A 16620-nucleotide genomic window follows, 5' to 3' on the forward strand; every position below is an offset into this window, starting at 1 on the left:
ATCGGAACGTCTGGTTTCGTTCCAGCCAACCCTTGCTGCTCCAACCCCTGTCAGAACCGAGGAGTGTGCATGACAACAGGCTTCGATGGCTATGAATGTGACTGCACGAGGACGGGATATTACGGGGAAAACTGCACGACGCGTAAGTACCTTAAATCTCTCTCTTCACGGAAATTTGAGAATGCAGCCCCAGGGTTGCACATTGTTCTCGGTAGCTAACTTGCAATCATCTCTCCATCGGCACTCGCAGCGGAATTCTTCACGTGGCTGAGGGTAATGCTGAAACCTTCACCGAACACTGTCCACTACATCCTCACTCACTTCAAAGGAGCCTGGAACATCATCAACAACATTCCTTTCTTACGGGATGCTATTATGAGATACGTATTAACGTGTAAGTACGAGTTCTCTCTTCTAGTCCCCTTAACTGGCAGAAGTTACTGGTAGGACTCCAGAAGAAGGCGATCAATTGGTCTATATATAAAAGTAGCAACCTAAAATGTATTAACCAAAGCTTAAGATTTCCGCATGATGCGGACTTGTGTGAAACACTCTTTGAAATGGGAATGCATTTTGCTCTAACAGAATCCAGGGGTTTGCTGGCATAAACTGTGCACCAAATTGCTTCTGTTAATAGTCAGATCTAGGCAATGATAATCCAGGACCTAGTCCTGTTATGCAGTAATTGTAATCTCACTTAACATCAGTAGCTGATAGGTGTGGGATTTGTCAAGAAAACTGCTGCCAAAATACACAGAAAAGACCTAGCCTTTAGTTTTTGAGACTAAAATGTACCATTTAAAGAAATAAAAATCATACTTTTTTTCAGCAAGATCACACTTGATCGACAGCCCACCAACTTACAATAATGATTACAGTTACAAAAGCTGGGAAGCATATTCCAATCTTTCCTATTACACAAGAAGTCTTCCACCAGTAGGACTTGACTGCCCAACACCGATGGGTGTTAAAGGTAAGGAATAAACCAGATGTGTAATGTTCACTTCTAGGAATTTCTACTCATCCTCCTAGAAAATATGATACCTGTGTGTCTATAAACTTTTTTCAGTGTAGTTGGCTTTCAGGATAGTAGTGCTTTGGATGCACTGTGTAAAGACCTAAAAGATAACTATTCATCAGAGAATTACCTGCTAAAAACAGGGAATTTGGAAAAAATATCAAAAAGTGGGCACAGAAAAGTAGATAACTCCCCTTATTTGTATGCTGCTATCTCTTAATAATACATTGAAAGTTTTAAGACTTTTTTGATGTTACGAACAAAAAATATTGCATAAACACGGTTGACTCAAATATCTCACTATGTCTTTCTCTCACAGGTAAGAAAGAGCTCCCAGATTCAAAGCTGATTGTGGAGAAGTTTTTGCTGCGGAAAAAATTCATTCCTGACCCACAAGGCACAAACGTGATGTTCACATTCTTTGCCCAACACTTCACTCATCAGTTCTTTAAGACAGACCACAAGAAAGGACCCGCATTCACCAAAGGCCTCAGCCATGGGGTACGATCATAGCTCTGTAACTTCAGCACAGCACTTAGTTCCTGGGAGCCGCTGAGCAGCCAGAGCAGTACCTTGCGGATTGCCAGGGGACACACACTCCGGTGCACATACTGTATGATGCTGCTTGCCACAGACTAATGGGCTTAGCCCTTCTGGAACTTCTCCTTAGGCAAAATTCTGGCACTCAGTAGCATCTCTTCTTGGGTCAGAACTGCTTGCACAAAGCACGTGGTTCTGTATGAAATACCTGCACGGTGATCTCTAGGGCGCTTTTTTTTTTTTTAATTATTATTATTCCCAAGAGTCTGCTTTCACCTAAAGCATGTTAGATCTAGTGACTACCCAGAACTTATCTGTATCCAGCACTGTAAGATATCTTCTGTGCTAACTGAAGAGACTTAGTGTAAAACAAACTTCAAAAGCAGACTCTGATTTTAGAATCTTTATCTTCAAACGGGCAGCCTTCGGACAAAGAGCTCTTCAGTACAAATGCAATGTGTATGTCTGTAAAATGTGTGTATGTACAAAGAGCTGTCTGCAGAACAGAAAGCTGCTGACACTTCAAACAGAGTCCTTTTAAATTGCCAGCCAATTTAACAACTTGCCCTTATGCAGAGATGTCTTCAGTTGCCAGGAAATAATTTGGCTTTGTCGTAAATATCGGTGTGTGATACTTCTAAGGTAGCATTAATGTAATTAAAAGGTAAACGTGGAAAGGATGAACTCCTGTTGGCATCCACAGAAGCAGGATGTATCCTAAAATAGCAAAAAATGCAAGTCAGCTTCATGTTCTAAATGCTTTTATTTTACAGGTTGACTTGAACCATATTTATGGAGAGACTCTGGAGAGACAACTTAAGCTGAGACTTCTAAAGGATGGAAAGCTAAAATACCAGGTATGCCTTACCTCAGAATTCCCATCTTCTTATCCAGTAACATGTGCTTCCTAAAACCAGTGCTCTGTGCATGGTGGGGTGGATCCGAAGGGTAAGCCTAAAGTTAGTACTAACAGAGCTTAACTCCTAAGCATCAAAGCTTATGACTCATCTTGTTCTTTCTCTCCCCCCCAACAGATGATTGATGGAGAAATGTATCCACCAACGGTGAAGGACACTCAGGCAGAGATGATCTACCCTCCTCACATACCTGAACACTTGCAGTTTTCTGTCGGGCAGGAGGTGTTCGGGTTGGTCCCAGGCTTGATGATGTATGCTACCATATGGCTGAGGGAACACAACCGTGTCTGTGATGTCCTGAAACGGGAGCATCCCGAGTGGGATGATGAGCAGCTCTTCCAAACTACCCGACTCATATTGATAGGTGAGTGTCACTTATACTATGTGCAACTCTAACTTTCTCACAAGGAGGGTGCTTCTACTCGCTGTCTGCAGCAGTAGGTGTAGTACAAGGGAGAGCTGTTTTACCTAAATGGGTGTGTGAGAGCATACCTGTGAACCTTCATGATCTCTCAATGGGGGTTACAGTGAGATGCAGCTTCCTCCCAGCCATGTTCAAGACAGAACTGAAGAAACCTGAGCTAAGGGTACTCAGTTCCCTTATCTGAGGGAAACAGAACTGGGAGCAGTGAAAAGGCAGGAAGCTAAGGCTCGTTTCTCAGAGAGAAAGCATGTGAGGCTAGATGACCTCAGACTCTCAGATCTTGTGCGTTTGTTTTCATTTTTTTTGTTTCTTTTTTCCCCGGGGGTTGGGTCAGTTCAGGTATGCTTGAAAAGAAAGGCTGTGATTAAGCCTGAAGTTCAGGGAATGATGTAAAATGCAGTTCCACGTATTTCTGCTGTCTGTCTGATCGGTTGCATTTTGTCTTACATAAATGGTGATGTACACTAAGCTTGAAAAGACCTTACCCACACTCACTGGAACAGTACATTGAGACAGTTTTAAGCAGCTCAGAAGCTGAGAGTCTCTCTCAGATACCAACTTTCTTCCCTACTACTGTCCTAGAGAGTACCATGTAGCCGAACAAGATGCAGATACCAAGATGAGCCATGCTGTGGAACATAAAACAGAAGGGGATCTTGAAGAAGGGGGAAAGCAAGCTACTTGCTCTACCACTTCTCTACCACAGCCAAAATATCTTGCAATATTATGTGACTAAGGGGTGGAACAGTATTTAAAAGATAAGAATTATTTTCTTAGATGGTATTACAGAGGTGTTTGTTATCCTGATCCATACAGTATTTTTTTTAGAACAGTTCAGAAATGGTGGTTTTCTCTCAGAGCAGAGAAGTTTCTTGGGGAACCAGCACCAATATTCTTCTCTGTTTCCCTCACCAACAGGAGAGACCATCAAGATTGTGATTGAGGACTATGTGCAACACTTGAGTGGCTACCACTTCAAACTCAAGTTTGATCCCGAGCTGCTGTTCAACCAGCGATTTCAATACCAGAACAGAATTGCAGCTGAATTCAATACTCTCTACCACTGGCACCCGCTTCTGCCGGACACTTTCCAGATCCATGACCAGGAGTACACGTTCCAGCAGTTCCTCTACAACAACTCCATAATGCTGGAGCACGGCCTTTCCCACATGGTGAAATCTTTCTCCAAGCAGAGTGCTGGCAGGGTAAGTTCTTTTGTGAGCTGTTAGTGAACCAACAGAGATGTAACCTGGGGGTGGGACAAAGCGGGTAGAAAAAAGCTACTAATTACACACTACAAGGCACAACTTCCTCATGACTCTTATCGGGAGATCTTCATGCTTTTTGTCTTGGTTAAATAGGTTGCTGGTGGGAAGAACGTTCCTGCTGCAGTACAGAAGGTAGCAAAGGCTTCGATTGACCAAAGTAGACAAATGAGATACCAGTCCTTGAACGAGTACCGGAAACGCTTCATGTTGAAACCATTCAAATCATTTGAAGAACTTACAGGTAACAGTTTTCAGCCTTTTCTAACAAACAAGGGCTTTTTTTCTTAAAATGGTTAATAGAGTCCTGCAGTGCTATTACTGGACTTGAACAGGATAGGCTTCCTGTGAAAATAGGATTTTTTCACTTACCATTTTTTCACTCATCAATAATTTCAGGAGAAAAAGAAATGGCAGCTGAACTGGAAGAGCTTTATGGAGACATTGACGCTATGGAGCTGTACCCGGGCCTTCTCGTAGAAAAGCCACGACCAGGTGCCATCTTCGGCGAAACGATGGTGGAGATGGGAGCGCCCTTCTCTCTGAAAGGACTGATGGGAAATGCTATCTGCTCTCCCGAGTACTGGAAGCCTAGCACCTTCGGTGGGAAAGTGGGCTTCGAAATAATCAATACCGCCTCCTTGCAGAAGCTCATCTGCAACAACGTGAAAGGCTGTCCTTTCACTGCGTTCCATGTCTTAAATCCTGAACCCACGGAAGCAACGATTAATGTTAGTACCTCAAAAACAGCAATGGAAGATATCAACCCCACGCTACTACTGAAAGAGCGATCTGCTGAGTTGTGAAAAAAATCCACCTATTTATTTATTTAACTATATAATTTATTTAATTTATGGCTTAGTGTTAAAAAAAACTTCAAAATGAACTTGAGCATCTTCATTGTGGGGGTTGCCCTAGATTCCTTACTCAGGTAAGGCTTCCACTTAAAAAAGGGATTTTCTGTGCTTGAGCTCTACAGTGGTGAATCCCTTGTTTAAAATCTTCTGTAACAGAACTATGTATTCCAAAGTGGACAAAGGTTCCAACTTTTTTAAATGTTACGTTAATACTTGACAAAGGGGGATGGTGGGTTTTCTTGGCTCTTCATTTGATGTAAGTCACGTAACGCTACAAAATTGCCTCGGCAACTTCTTAAACTTGAAAACAGGCCACTGAACTAAAAATTTGGTGTAATGAAAAATTGCCAGAAAAAGATCATGAATTCAGTACTCAAAGATTAACAAAAAATACGTATACTTGAGGCTCGTTTATGTAAAGTGAGTAAATGCATTGCATTTATCTTCTGTACTACCTCTCCCATGTTGTAAATAAGGCACTTTGTATAGTAACTTATGGGGTTTTTTACATGTAAGTCTACTTTCATGTGGCATTATACTTTTTTAAAATTGTTAATTTAATTATTTAAAGAAAATAGAACTTCTGTTGGATCCTACTCGCCTTTGAAGCATATGTCACAAAAGTATTAAGTTGTGTGAGAGGATGATGAGATACTGCTCAGGCTGCGATAATGAGGCTGCTTGTATTTCGATACAGATGTTTTATTGTGCAAGTTTGGGGAGGTCTTAAACTTAGTTTGATGTATTGGTATTCTTTTCGTAGCTGTAGTTCTCTGGTCTACTGGATAATATAATTTTAATCTCTGTCACTTTAAGGACAAGCAGGCAATGTATCTTTAGTTAAGGATGTGACTATAGTATAGCTTTGTGTATCCAAAACATGGAGATCCTTGGGGGAGAGTGAAAGCGAAGAAGCTGTGTGAACATATGCAGCACAGAAATGAATGCTGGGTGGAAGGCACCAGGGCTTGAGAGTAGTTTATGTCTGTGTACACAAGTCATACTTGTAACTTACTGTTTATTTATTGGGGGGAAGAGGGGTAACATTTTGCTTATAATTTCTAAATAGAGGCATTCTGAGTGGCTTAAGCTTAATTAAAACTGGCTAGCTAGCACAATATCTCTTAGTGCCAGATCAGGACAAATACATCTGAAAAAAATTTCTAATCTCATTTGGGCACGTAAGAAGTTACACAGGGTCTTGTACCAGCGCTTCAAACTTTGCATATAAGGGTATCTTTTTTTAATTTCTAGAGAGGAAATGTAGGAGATGATCTTCCCATAACAACAGCTGGGGAACTGTAGGTAAAAAGTCACTTCAGACTGGAATAGAGCAGCAACGTGGTATTTCTGTGCCCCTGGCCAAAATTCCCCAACTACTTGTGGAAAAGGACTTGAGTTTTCTATTTCTTCTGACAAACACTCGCAGAGGCTCTTGCGTTGTAACAGCTCTGGCAGTAGCATAGTTCAGCTGTAACTTCCGTTTCTGTTGATCTGTTTTGAGACACCGATTGCGTTACGCTGTGTCAGTCCGTACTGGTTGGTGTGAACAGGTGAATTGAGATCTCTGGGGGCGACCGATACCCATGACTGCTTTGAGGTGGTCTCTGGTGTGACTGATTTGGGAGAAAGAAGGGCATTTGTTTTCCTTTATTTAAAGCATGGATAAGGGAATACCTGTGATAATCTTGGATAAAAGGTGGTCAGTACTGTTTGTGCTAATAAGGGAAAATTGCTTGGATGCTTGTTAAACATATAATTGTCGTGCAGATCCATCTTTGGAACATGCTTCTTCAGAGCACCCTTCTGCCACTAACCAGGCTTTTCCTTGCGTTTGTTCAGCTTAGAGTCAAAGGGAGACAAGTCTGGACAGATCTAGTTGGTTTTGGGGTAGTTAAAGAGGAATTTCTCTGACCATGTCATCCAAGTTAGAAGCTGCTTCAGAAAAGGAATCATGTTCACTCTGCATTTTGTACTCTGCAGCCACATTTCAACAGTCGCTTACCTGTGACCCAACCTGCTGGGTTTGGCTGGGTTCAAGTTGCTCATAATAAATGTGTATGTTTGAGATTTATTTATTTTAAATTCTGTGAATTGTTTTTTCCACTCTATTTTTGTAGGACAAGAATGTTTTTAAAATGCAGTTGTTTATATAAATAAATTGAAAATGTTACCTGTATGGGCCTGTTTGCTTGTGATTTCCTTCAGCAATAGTTAGTGTGAACCCATTCTTCCATCTCCTTTGCCACCTTAAGATTAATTCAAGACTTCCAGGGACTTAACAAACAGCATTAATTCTCTCATAATTCCAACCTCAGCTGCCTGTAACTTAAAACAAAAACCTTGTTTGGATGATTCGTTTGGGTTTTTTTCCCTTTGATCACCAGCGCCATCCTCCTACCCCTCACTCCAGCAACAGCACCCGCCATCCTTGCTCTTGAGTAGCCACGTGCTTTGGAGGGAAAGTCCAATATCGAGGTTACACAATGTAGCGTTGGTGTCGCCAAGCTCCCTTCCCCATGCCTGCGCGCTAAGCAAGGCTGGTTCTCTTCAAGCTTAGCCAATGCCAGAAAGAGAAACTGCAGCCATGGGACAAGGTGTTGGCACAAGGCCTCGAGCACTGGTGGCCTATCCCTCTTTCCAGGTGGCAACCTCAGAAGCTGTGACAGCCACTTCCCTGTTCTCATCTCTAGTAAGAAACAATGAGGAGAAGCCAGGAAGGACACAGCTCAGGGGATCACGCACCTTGTTCTGCTTCAGTCAACTCCCACCACCTCCACCCAGCCACTGACCAAATGTCACCTCGGGCACCCTTCTGTGCTCAGCCCGCCCCCCCGCTATCATCCCACTACTCCCCCATCCTAAAAGTAGAGTCCTGTCATCTCACAGCTACTCCTAGTGAGCAACCCCATAGCCACAGCCCTACACTCAGAGTTACCTTCCTTCCAACCACCCCAAATCCTCTTTGGTCCAAGGTTCTTCAAGTGACCCACAACTCCATGTTTCTAACAGTTCTCCTGGCTCTGCCCCACATTTTCTTTCCATCTCCATCAGTGCACAGTTTCCTTATATTCCTGTCGCACCCAGGCACATAAACACCTCCAGCAACTCTCCTCAGCTTAAACCTCAGTCCTCGTCACTTCAATGACCATCTTCAGTCCCAAAACACAGCATCCCGAGGACCCTCCCAGGAGCATCACTTTAGTCCCTCTCCTGGCCGTGCATGGAGGCTGTGGGTGAATGGAGGCATGTGAAGACCATGTGTGAGCAACACGGGGCTATTTCTGTTAATAACCAGTCAACTCAGTTAATTAATTTCTGACATGTTTCGGTTTTGAGGGGAAGTTGAGTGAAGGAGTGAGCTTCAGAGGAGCGGCTCGGCCACTGCCGCCAGGACGGCAAGGCGCGGCGTGGGGAGGGGCAGCATGGGGACAGTGAGAGCAAGGTCATCCGCGGAGAAGGTGTTCTGGGTGACTGCTGCCCTAATTAGGGAAGGGCCAGCCCGGATGGATTTGGCGCACGATGGATGAGATTGCTTGATCGTGGAGGAGCTCCTCCTTCCCTCTGAGCGGGGGCATGTCCTGATGATACAAAAGGCAAGAATGTTCCTCAGAGGAAACCTGCGCTGTGAAATATGTGCTCTCCAGCCTGGGTTGAGGTAACTGTTTCACCCAAGGCAATGCGGTAAAGGAGCGGGGGGGCTCAGTGTTTCAGTCGTACCCTTGGAGGGAAGTCCCTCCAAGATGAGAGCTCCAAGCTTTGGGGCCAGGCCACCGTACACCGCTGTACGTCAGTTGCTTGCTCTCCCACTGCGTAAGAGGCTTTTATGGGCACTGAGTCGGAGCCCCGCAGGCATCTGACCAGGTTTATTATTTCTGATACACCGCTGGAGGTGCACTGACCTTTACGCTGGAGAGCTAATGCCGCTTTACCCAGATTTCAGGAGACGTTTCCATCACAAGTGGCTTCTGCTTTGCAAGAAAATACCCTTTCGGCATCAGTCCAGCCAAGTCAACAGATAGGAAGAGGAGAGGGAACCCTCGTAGTGGGGAACGCTCGTGCCACTTCTTCCTCACCTCTTCACAACTCCTGGAACAGGTGAACAGCTCTGGAAAAGCTTATTGAAAGGGCGTGGCTGTTTCCTTTGGAAAAACCCTGCAAGTTCTAAGAAAAAGAAAAAAAGCAAAACTAACCAACATATATATCCCAGAAAGGAGCTGGCTGTAGCTATATACTCTAAATATGGAAAGGGAGGTGCAGAGTTCCTAACTTTTTGCTAAAAGGCATGAAAAGAGCCACACGAGGCAGCATTGCAGCAGCATGGCAGAGAAACATGATATGGAAAAAACCCTCTCCTTAGAAAGAGCTGTGTGCTTCTCTTCCTTTAATCTGCAGTGTCAGTTTACAAATAAGATTATACTGAGAGGAAACATGATTGGTTTCAAATTTCTTTTTCTTTCCTCTGATACTTAGTTTTTAAAATTATTATAATATCTCTTGTGACTCCTGTGCTCCGTAACACCAGACACCAGACATTTTCACTAATATTGGCAAGAGACCAATCACAACAAAAAAACCCTCCAACCACGATATTCCTCCTCTGCCACCCAGGAGTGAGACAAACAACAAAGCAGATGTCAAAAAAGTAAGAAGGAAAAAAGGCAGCATAAGAATTCACAATTCCCTTTTCCAGGATTTTCTTGGCCGAACACCCTGAGACCGCACCGATAGCTCAGCATTCACTTATATCCAGCCTAAAGCTTGAGAAACCAGCCAGAGGTGACCTCGGTGAGTTGGTTGCTGAGCACCATCAGCAAATAGGGAATATTCAAGCTTGTGAGATCTCACTGGTTCACCATCAGGAGAGAGCAGGGTACAAAGCATTCAAGATTTGACTCACGCTGGTCACTTGTCCTCTCTTCAGGGCAAGCCAAGCCGTTTATTCCCACAGGTATTACCCATCAGATGGAAAGCAAAGCACAGAAACCCGGAATCTGGGGGAAGGCAGCAAATCATGTTTAAAGTATGTACTTTCAAACCAACCTGCCACAGGCCAGCCAAGGATCTAGCCCATCGCAGATCTAGCCCTACAGAAAGTTGAAAATACATTGCATCTTCTAACCAATTGTAATCTTAATATTCTTTTTTTTTCCTCTTTCTATTAATTAGTGGCTATTACCAGAGGGCATGGGGAAAACAAGTAGCGTCACACAACTAGGAGCATCCTGCTTGCAAGTGCCTCAGATCTTTACTTCATATGGTAGCAAAGTAGTAGTTCATGGTTCCTTCTCAGGATAAAACCAGAAATACTTGCAAAGAGTAAAGGAGGATCCTGCGGAAAATATGTTCTTGCCCTGCGCTTTATTTTTTCATGGTAACCAGGTGTAGCTCATTACTTCAGGCTTACACAGTAGTAGATATAGGTGTGTGCGAGTACCCTTGTTCAAACCTGCCCTGCTGACAGGTAATTTTAACACCCATTCATTTCCGCAAAAGGACTGCATTTGTGGTAGGCTCTTCTATAAGACCACATGAAACTTTTTAAACACACAAGCACCCCTCTCACCCTGAAATGGGCAAAATACGCCCATCACGCCGAGCACCGGGAACAGCCGGGTGGCAGCTGGAGAAATCATCTATCCCCAACAGCACGTTGTCTTATGCTTTCCCCTACACTGTGAAGATCTTCTACCCAAAGAAAATATTTTCAGGAGCATTCGTCAAGGAAGGATTGTGCAAGTCACACTGGCTTTAGCATGACGCCACAACATGTGGCTGCTAATACAGGTATTTCTGAATTTATGCTTCAGTGATGTGAGGTGAGACCGAGGCCTCGCAGAAGGAACACAAGTCTGGTGTAAAAACCCCAGCTCTGAGTGACTACAAAAGCATCAATCATTCAGGATGGTTTTAAGCCCCAAAAAGCTTCAACGAACCGTGAGGAATCACAGCTAAAAGCCATGATGATGATGACTCCAGATACATTCTCTAGCACCTTCAAAACCTCAGCTGGAGAACTGACACAACTCAACACTCTTCCACTTGTGGCTTTCCAGCCGGTTGCCTGGACAACATTAATTAATCCTGCCTAACAAATAATGGCAGAGTTGCTAAGTATCAGTCATAGGTAATAATTAAAACAAAAGTGCATTGAGCTTGCTCAGCTGTGAAATACTGGTTCTCGCAAGGCTGGGATGTAGTGCGAGGTGATCCCATCACATCCTAGAGAAGCTGTTAAAAAGCTGTTACGTCAAATGAGGCAGGGAAGTACCCACCATTCCAAGTAAATGAGGAGTGAGAATTTCCTACAGCAGAGAATTTCAGTGAAAGCAGGGGAAAAAAATAAAAGAAAAAGCATTTCTAAATTAGCACTGGCCTGAATTTCCTCAGTGTCCAATACATTAGTAGAATTTCAGACAAATTCAGGATGCATTTCTGGCCCCGGAACAATAAAACCAGCTTCTTTTCACTGTTCGCTACGTGAAGCATTTCAGTGTTTGTCATCATAACTGACTCAGTCTTAATGGTAACCAGAAGATTGCCCAACCTGACCATGGAATAAAAGGTCCCTTTACAGATCAAGCATAATATCTAAAATCACCTCGAAAGCAAGCTGTATAGTATGTATATTTACTGTATAGTAAATAAGCTTGGATGTTTTCAATAATCTTCACTCTGTGTACATTTTTAATTCAATTGTAAAAGCTCTCCTGCTCAGTAGACAGAGGTGGATTGAACACCGTGTGAATGTTTCCACATGTTCTTCCGCAGTGCGAAGAAAGAAAAAGGCTGCTTGCTTCATTCTGAGGAAAAGTTAAGGAGCATATGAACCCACACACACACCCTTCCCCTGAGAAGACCAAGTTAGGATCTCCCATAACTATGAAGCAAACATCAAAACATTTAACGAGAGACTTTGACAAGAGCCCGGGGTTATGGTTTCTGCAACTCTTTGGCACTTGTGATTGCATCTCTGGAGACTAGCTGTGAGATACTGAAGTCCAGGTCTCCCCTAGAGTGCTGGCAACTGCTCAGTATCACTGAGTAACTAGTTACCAAATGTTTAAGGCTCTTCAGTTAAAATATCCCGTAGAATAAAATACAGAGAGAATAAGAGCAGGCAATGGTTTAACAGTAAGCCAAGATAAACAGTAATTCACAGACTAGGTTTTAAAAGCAACGGCAAATACAAAACAATTTCTCATACGAAGGCTTTGTGAACAGAGAATTGAAATCCCCAGGGTTCCTCGTTTTTAGGAAGTTGAGATCCTCTTTCAAGTCACTTCCTCGGTCACTCTTGGTTGCAAATATTTCTCGTAACTGCCTTTAAACCTCTATGCAAGCAAGTGAACGCTTACCACCACCTTAAAATATTTTCTTATTCAACAGTCAGGTCTACAGTAATGAAATTTGACATTAATCAAGTTGCGTATTATTTGAATAACACTGTTCTGCCACAAACGTCATTTATATCCTTCCCTAAGAACACAGAGTGGCTATTTCAGTGGCACTTTCCAGTCTACACCGTTAGTGGGATGCAATGGGAAGACAGGTAAAAAGCCATTTTCCTGTGCGATTTGTTAGGGAACTGAGAAATCGTCATTCATTCAAGATAAAACAGTGCCCTGGGATGCTTAGTACTATGGAGCAATCTGAAAAAAACTCCTCTGCAGCTGTGTATCAGATTTAGAACTGAGAAAACTAAGACCTCTGAAAAATTGAAGAGCTTCATCTGCATCTCCTGACTTTGCAAATATGGACAGGGAAGGTCACTAGAAAAGGTTCCCACAAGATTTCTGTCATTTCTGCTTTCCATCGTGGTGAGATCCTACAGGACCAGTCTGTAATACAGAATTAGTTTTTTTCTTCTTCTTCACTTCCATACCATGAACCAGAAGATAGACTGAGGAACTATTTGCTTCAGCACTTTCATAATGGTTGGTCTGAGAAAAAAATAGATTGAGAGAAGGATGTACTACTCCCCATCACATTAAATCTGCTTGCTCATTCTCAGTTACTATAACATTTACCAGGGGAACTGGAAGTCAGAAAAAGAAGTAAATTTTCTTGAGTGACTAATAGAATTTTTATTTATTTGCCTCTAGCTCCATTTTCAACAGGAAGGTTTTTCCTTCAGAAAGTAAGTTACATTACTTATGATTCAGCACATGAATGGGTAGGCAACATGGCAGATTATGAATAAGATTCCTTATAATTAAATGGCCATAAATGCACCCACTTGAATAAAGCTTTGACAGAGCAATCCGTCATCAGATTTTAGGCTAGTCTAGATTTGCATGACTTGCACAAAACCAGCCCCACCTTCCAGTTCACAGCCACCCTCAATTCTCCTCAAAGCAGGTCAAGTTCTCCTTAGTCCACTACTGACTTTTAATCAAAAAGAACTGAATAAATTGCATGCTCTAAGTTCCTCAACAAAATCTTCTCCCTGTTTCCCTGCTGTACTCCCTGTGTCTCATGACCCTTAGGACACAGACCCTTAGATGAGAAGAAGTAAAGTGCATTTACTTGAAAAATGAGTTGCATAAAAATCAATTTTTCTGAACATTTTGGGGTTTAGCTGATTTTATCCAGCTCCTTTTTAGCAATCTAAATCCGGCTAAAAGCAGCCTGTAACTGTTTCATTTCTTCTTCTCCTCTACTGGGAGGAGACACTTGATAGAAATTTGACAGCCAGGCAAGGACTGCAGCCCAGGTGGAACACTGTCCCACTGATATAAGCTTGACGTAAGCAATGTGAAAATTTGGATTTGCAATCTTCTGCTTTTTTTTTTTTTTCTGTTCAGCAAAGGCTTGTATAATCTAGATTGGCCTAGCAATAGCTAGGCCATCTTTGTTATCAGATGGTGAAGGTGATCAGCTGGAGTTTGCTGCAGGGACTCAGACTATGGGCTTGCTACTTCAAGCTGCAAATCTCATAGCACAGAGCAGAACACCCTGGTATCTATCAATCAGGCAGAGGGACCCGGATGGGTTTCCTATGACGGCAGTGAAGTAGAAAAACGAAAGTTCTCATCTCTTTACTGCAAAGGGAGAGGACATACTTGCTGAGTAATGGCGAGCTGTGAAGCACCTCAGCTTTTGCTCGCAGTGCCAACAGCACCTTCTTTGCTTATAGCGCGTTCTAGTTATTTAGAAGGTTTGCATGTTGCATGTGCCTGTCTGAAAGAAAATGTTCACTTACCAGAATAACTGATTAAATTGCACATAGCAGAAAACATTGCCAGGTTCTTCTCGCAGTACATTGGCATTGCAGCTGACCGTGGTTTGGGTGGTGCTTTACCTGCAACTTGCGATACCGTAAGCAATGAATGCAGCTTGCTGTGGTAGAATCACAGGACAGCTCAGGCTGGAAGAGGCCTCTGGAGCTCTCTGGTACATTTTTATGCTGTATTCAGGTCTATTTACTGCCCTGGCGAAACAAAAATCGGCTGCAAAATCAGTTGCACAGATTTGTGTTTATATTGCCTTTTAAGGTAAAAAACTGCATCTCTAAATCCAATTGTGAAAGTTATAATAAATATTTTCTAGGGTTTAATCTTCATAATTTGCTCCAGAGGAGCACAGGCTAAAATGTCTTTTAAGCTTCTTGTTTAGTATTTACATATGAATATATTATAAGAAAAAGAAAAATTTGAGTTTAGAATAGAGTATAACATTAGAATGTTGCAATGAATGAAAGTCAAGTTAATGTTTAAAAGAAATATAAACTTATTAAGATAAAGAAATGCATATGAGACTTCAGCCCAACTTCACAATGATATCAGAAGTCAAAACAAGTGAAATGAAACAGTTTTAAAATAAATATATTAAAGATAACAGAGGACTACAATAGGAAAAATCTGTGACAGGGCAGTGCCAAGGTTTCCTTGGTTGAGTTTAACATTTAGATAAGCAATGTGGTATTTTACCTTCAGGTTTTTTAATGTTTTTTACCATATTTCTAGTCTACTTATAAAGTCCCTAGATCCCTAGCCAATTTTTAACCCTCCCACTAACATGGTCCACAAATAAAAAAACACTGTTTGCAGACACAACAATAAAGTAGCCCTTTTAAGACACTGTGGGCCACAGAAGAAACTCACTGGTAACCTTTTTCAAGCTGTGTCCTGGACTTTTCCCAATTCCAAACAAAAGCATCTTTAACGGGAAGTTTATTTTGCTTAATAATATTAAGCGTATTGAGTAGACTCATGATGAGTAAAGGAGCAGACTTGTGGAGCCACATTCACTCAGAACCGGAAGATGCTTTTCACCCGATAGAAAATATGAGGGTGTTTTCACCTCTTAAGTGTCTCCACTGGAGCCTGGTGGAATTTTTTGGACAAATCTGTCCTTTGTCAGAACGATATATTTTCATGGAAACAAGCCAGGTTCAACTCAATGGTCCTTGGGAAATATTTCTCAGGTCTAGCAAGGTATTACTTGGTCAAAGCACAGCTGAGACCTTCTCCCTCCCCTCCATCTGATGGACTAGTGTGGAGGTTTATACATCGTGGAGGCTCTCAGTCAAGTGCTCAAGATAAGTTTTTGCAATGCCTTAATCCTCCAGGTAGGTTCATTAAATATCAATAAGTTCACTGTTGTAGGATTCCTTCCTTGGTTCTTCGTTTTAAAAAAATACAACTTAAAGTTTCCATTTGTCTTCCACCATAAACTGTGAGAATTTTTGTAGGATGACAAATCTTCTCCCACCTAGTGCTAATCCATGCAAATGTTTTCTCACTTCATAACCAGCCTTGTACTTCACATAAAGGAATTTGTCTGCAAAAGAAGCTTTCCTGGAAAAGTAAAATCTACTGCTGCACACAAACACGAATTTTGGACTGGGAAGTTAATGAGACCTTACAATTATAGAAAAGATGTAAGGATTAACTGGTTGTCCCTTACTAAAATGCTCTAGAGAGTCGCTGTTAATCCATGAATCTCTCACAGTTTCTCCATCCCCAGAATTATAATGCAGTTAGCTGCTAACCAGGTCCAAAAGACAGCAGGAAAGTAGTGAAACATTGCCTTTATCCTTCTGGTGATGAGACTTGCCTTTTGCATGCCGGTATTTCCACTTGGAGCCTTTCCTTCCTAGACAGAACTACCCTAACTGGTAGGTCTTCAAGACCCACCTGCTGGATCTTGGCTTTCCCCTCCCTTTCCTGTGATTTGGGATCTGTGGGAGGGTGGGAGGGAGCAGGGGAATTGGGCAGGTCACCAAACTCATCTTGCCCACCACTTGCCATGGGGTAAATCCGCCTTTTGAACAGAAGCGACAAAGAGTGGAGTCTGGTTTTGCAAGAGGTCAGGGAAATTTTCTGGTGACTGTCAGTGCCACACAAGGAGAGCCTGTAAGAGAGATGCTGGGGCCAGTTGGCTGAGAGAGCATCGTCTGGACAGGACAGCATACTCTGGGGCCCATTACACTCTAAAAAGAAACACTGTGGCCAAAATACGATTGCAGCACTCAAATGATGTTTCTTAAATTACTACAGGGAAAAAAAAATGTTGGAAGTGGTACATATAAGTTGTTTGGGAGATGGAAGCCTAAGGAAAGGCTGGAGATATTTTATTCTGCCCTCAAGTGAAC

General features: G+C 42.5%; 1 protein-coding gene across 3 annotated transcripts; it reads left to right on the forward strand.

The window, feature by feature from the left end:
• The first annotated feature begins 24 nt into the window (after positions 1-24).
• Positions 25-5036, forward strand: PTGS2 (prostaglandin-endoperoxide synthase 2 (prostaglandin G/H synthase and cyclooxygenase)). Of its 3 annotated transcripts, none has more exons than XM_009874709.1 (9): positions 25-142; positions 251-394; positions 830-973; positions 1338-1519; positions 2332-2415; positions 2593-2839; positions 3818-4104; positions 4261-4408; positions 4564-5036. In XM_009874709.1, exons 1-9 carry the CDS (start codon positions 70-72, stop codon positions 4968-4970), a joined length of 1716 nt encoding a protein of 571 aa, XP_009873011.1. In that variant the 5' UTR covers positions 25-69; the 3' UTR covers positions 4971-5036. The 3 variants fall into 3 exon arrangements, with proteins under 3 accessions (XP_009873011.1, XP_009873012.1, XP_009873013.1); XM_009874710.1 differs by having other exon boundaries at positions 34-142; positions 3818-3994; positions 4262-4408; XM_009874711.1 differs by lacking the exon at positions 830-973 and having other exon boundaries at positions 34-142.
• The last annotated feature ends 11584 nt before the right edge of the window (positions 5037-16620 follow it).

The sequence above is a fragment of the Apaloderma vittatum genome, unplaced genomic scaffold, assembly GCF_000703405.1.
Source record: "Apaloderma vittatum isolate BGI_N311 unplaced genomic scaffold, ASM70340v1 scaffold9848, whole genome shotgun sequence".
Classification (NCBI taxonomy): Eukaryota; Metazoa; Chordata; class Aves; order Trogoniformes; family Trogonidae; genus Apaloderma; species Apaloderma vittatum.

What these genes read in the sequence shown, in the direction of transcription:
- PTGS2 (XM_009874709.1), top strand. Translation starts at nt 70, where the DNA reads ATGACAACAGGCTTCGATGGCTATGAATGTGACTGCACGAGGACGGGA. An exon ending in CCAAAGGCCTCAGCCATGGG is followed by an intron (nt 1,520 to 2,331) that starts GTACGATCATAG and finishes TTTATTTTACAG; the next exon opens with GTTGACTTGAACCATATTTA. An exon ending in CCAAGCAGAGTGCTGGCAGG is followed by an intron (nt 4,105 to 4,260) that starts GTAAGTTCTTTT and finishes TTGGTTAAATAG; the next exon opens with GTTGCTGGTGGGAAGAACGT.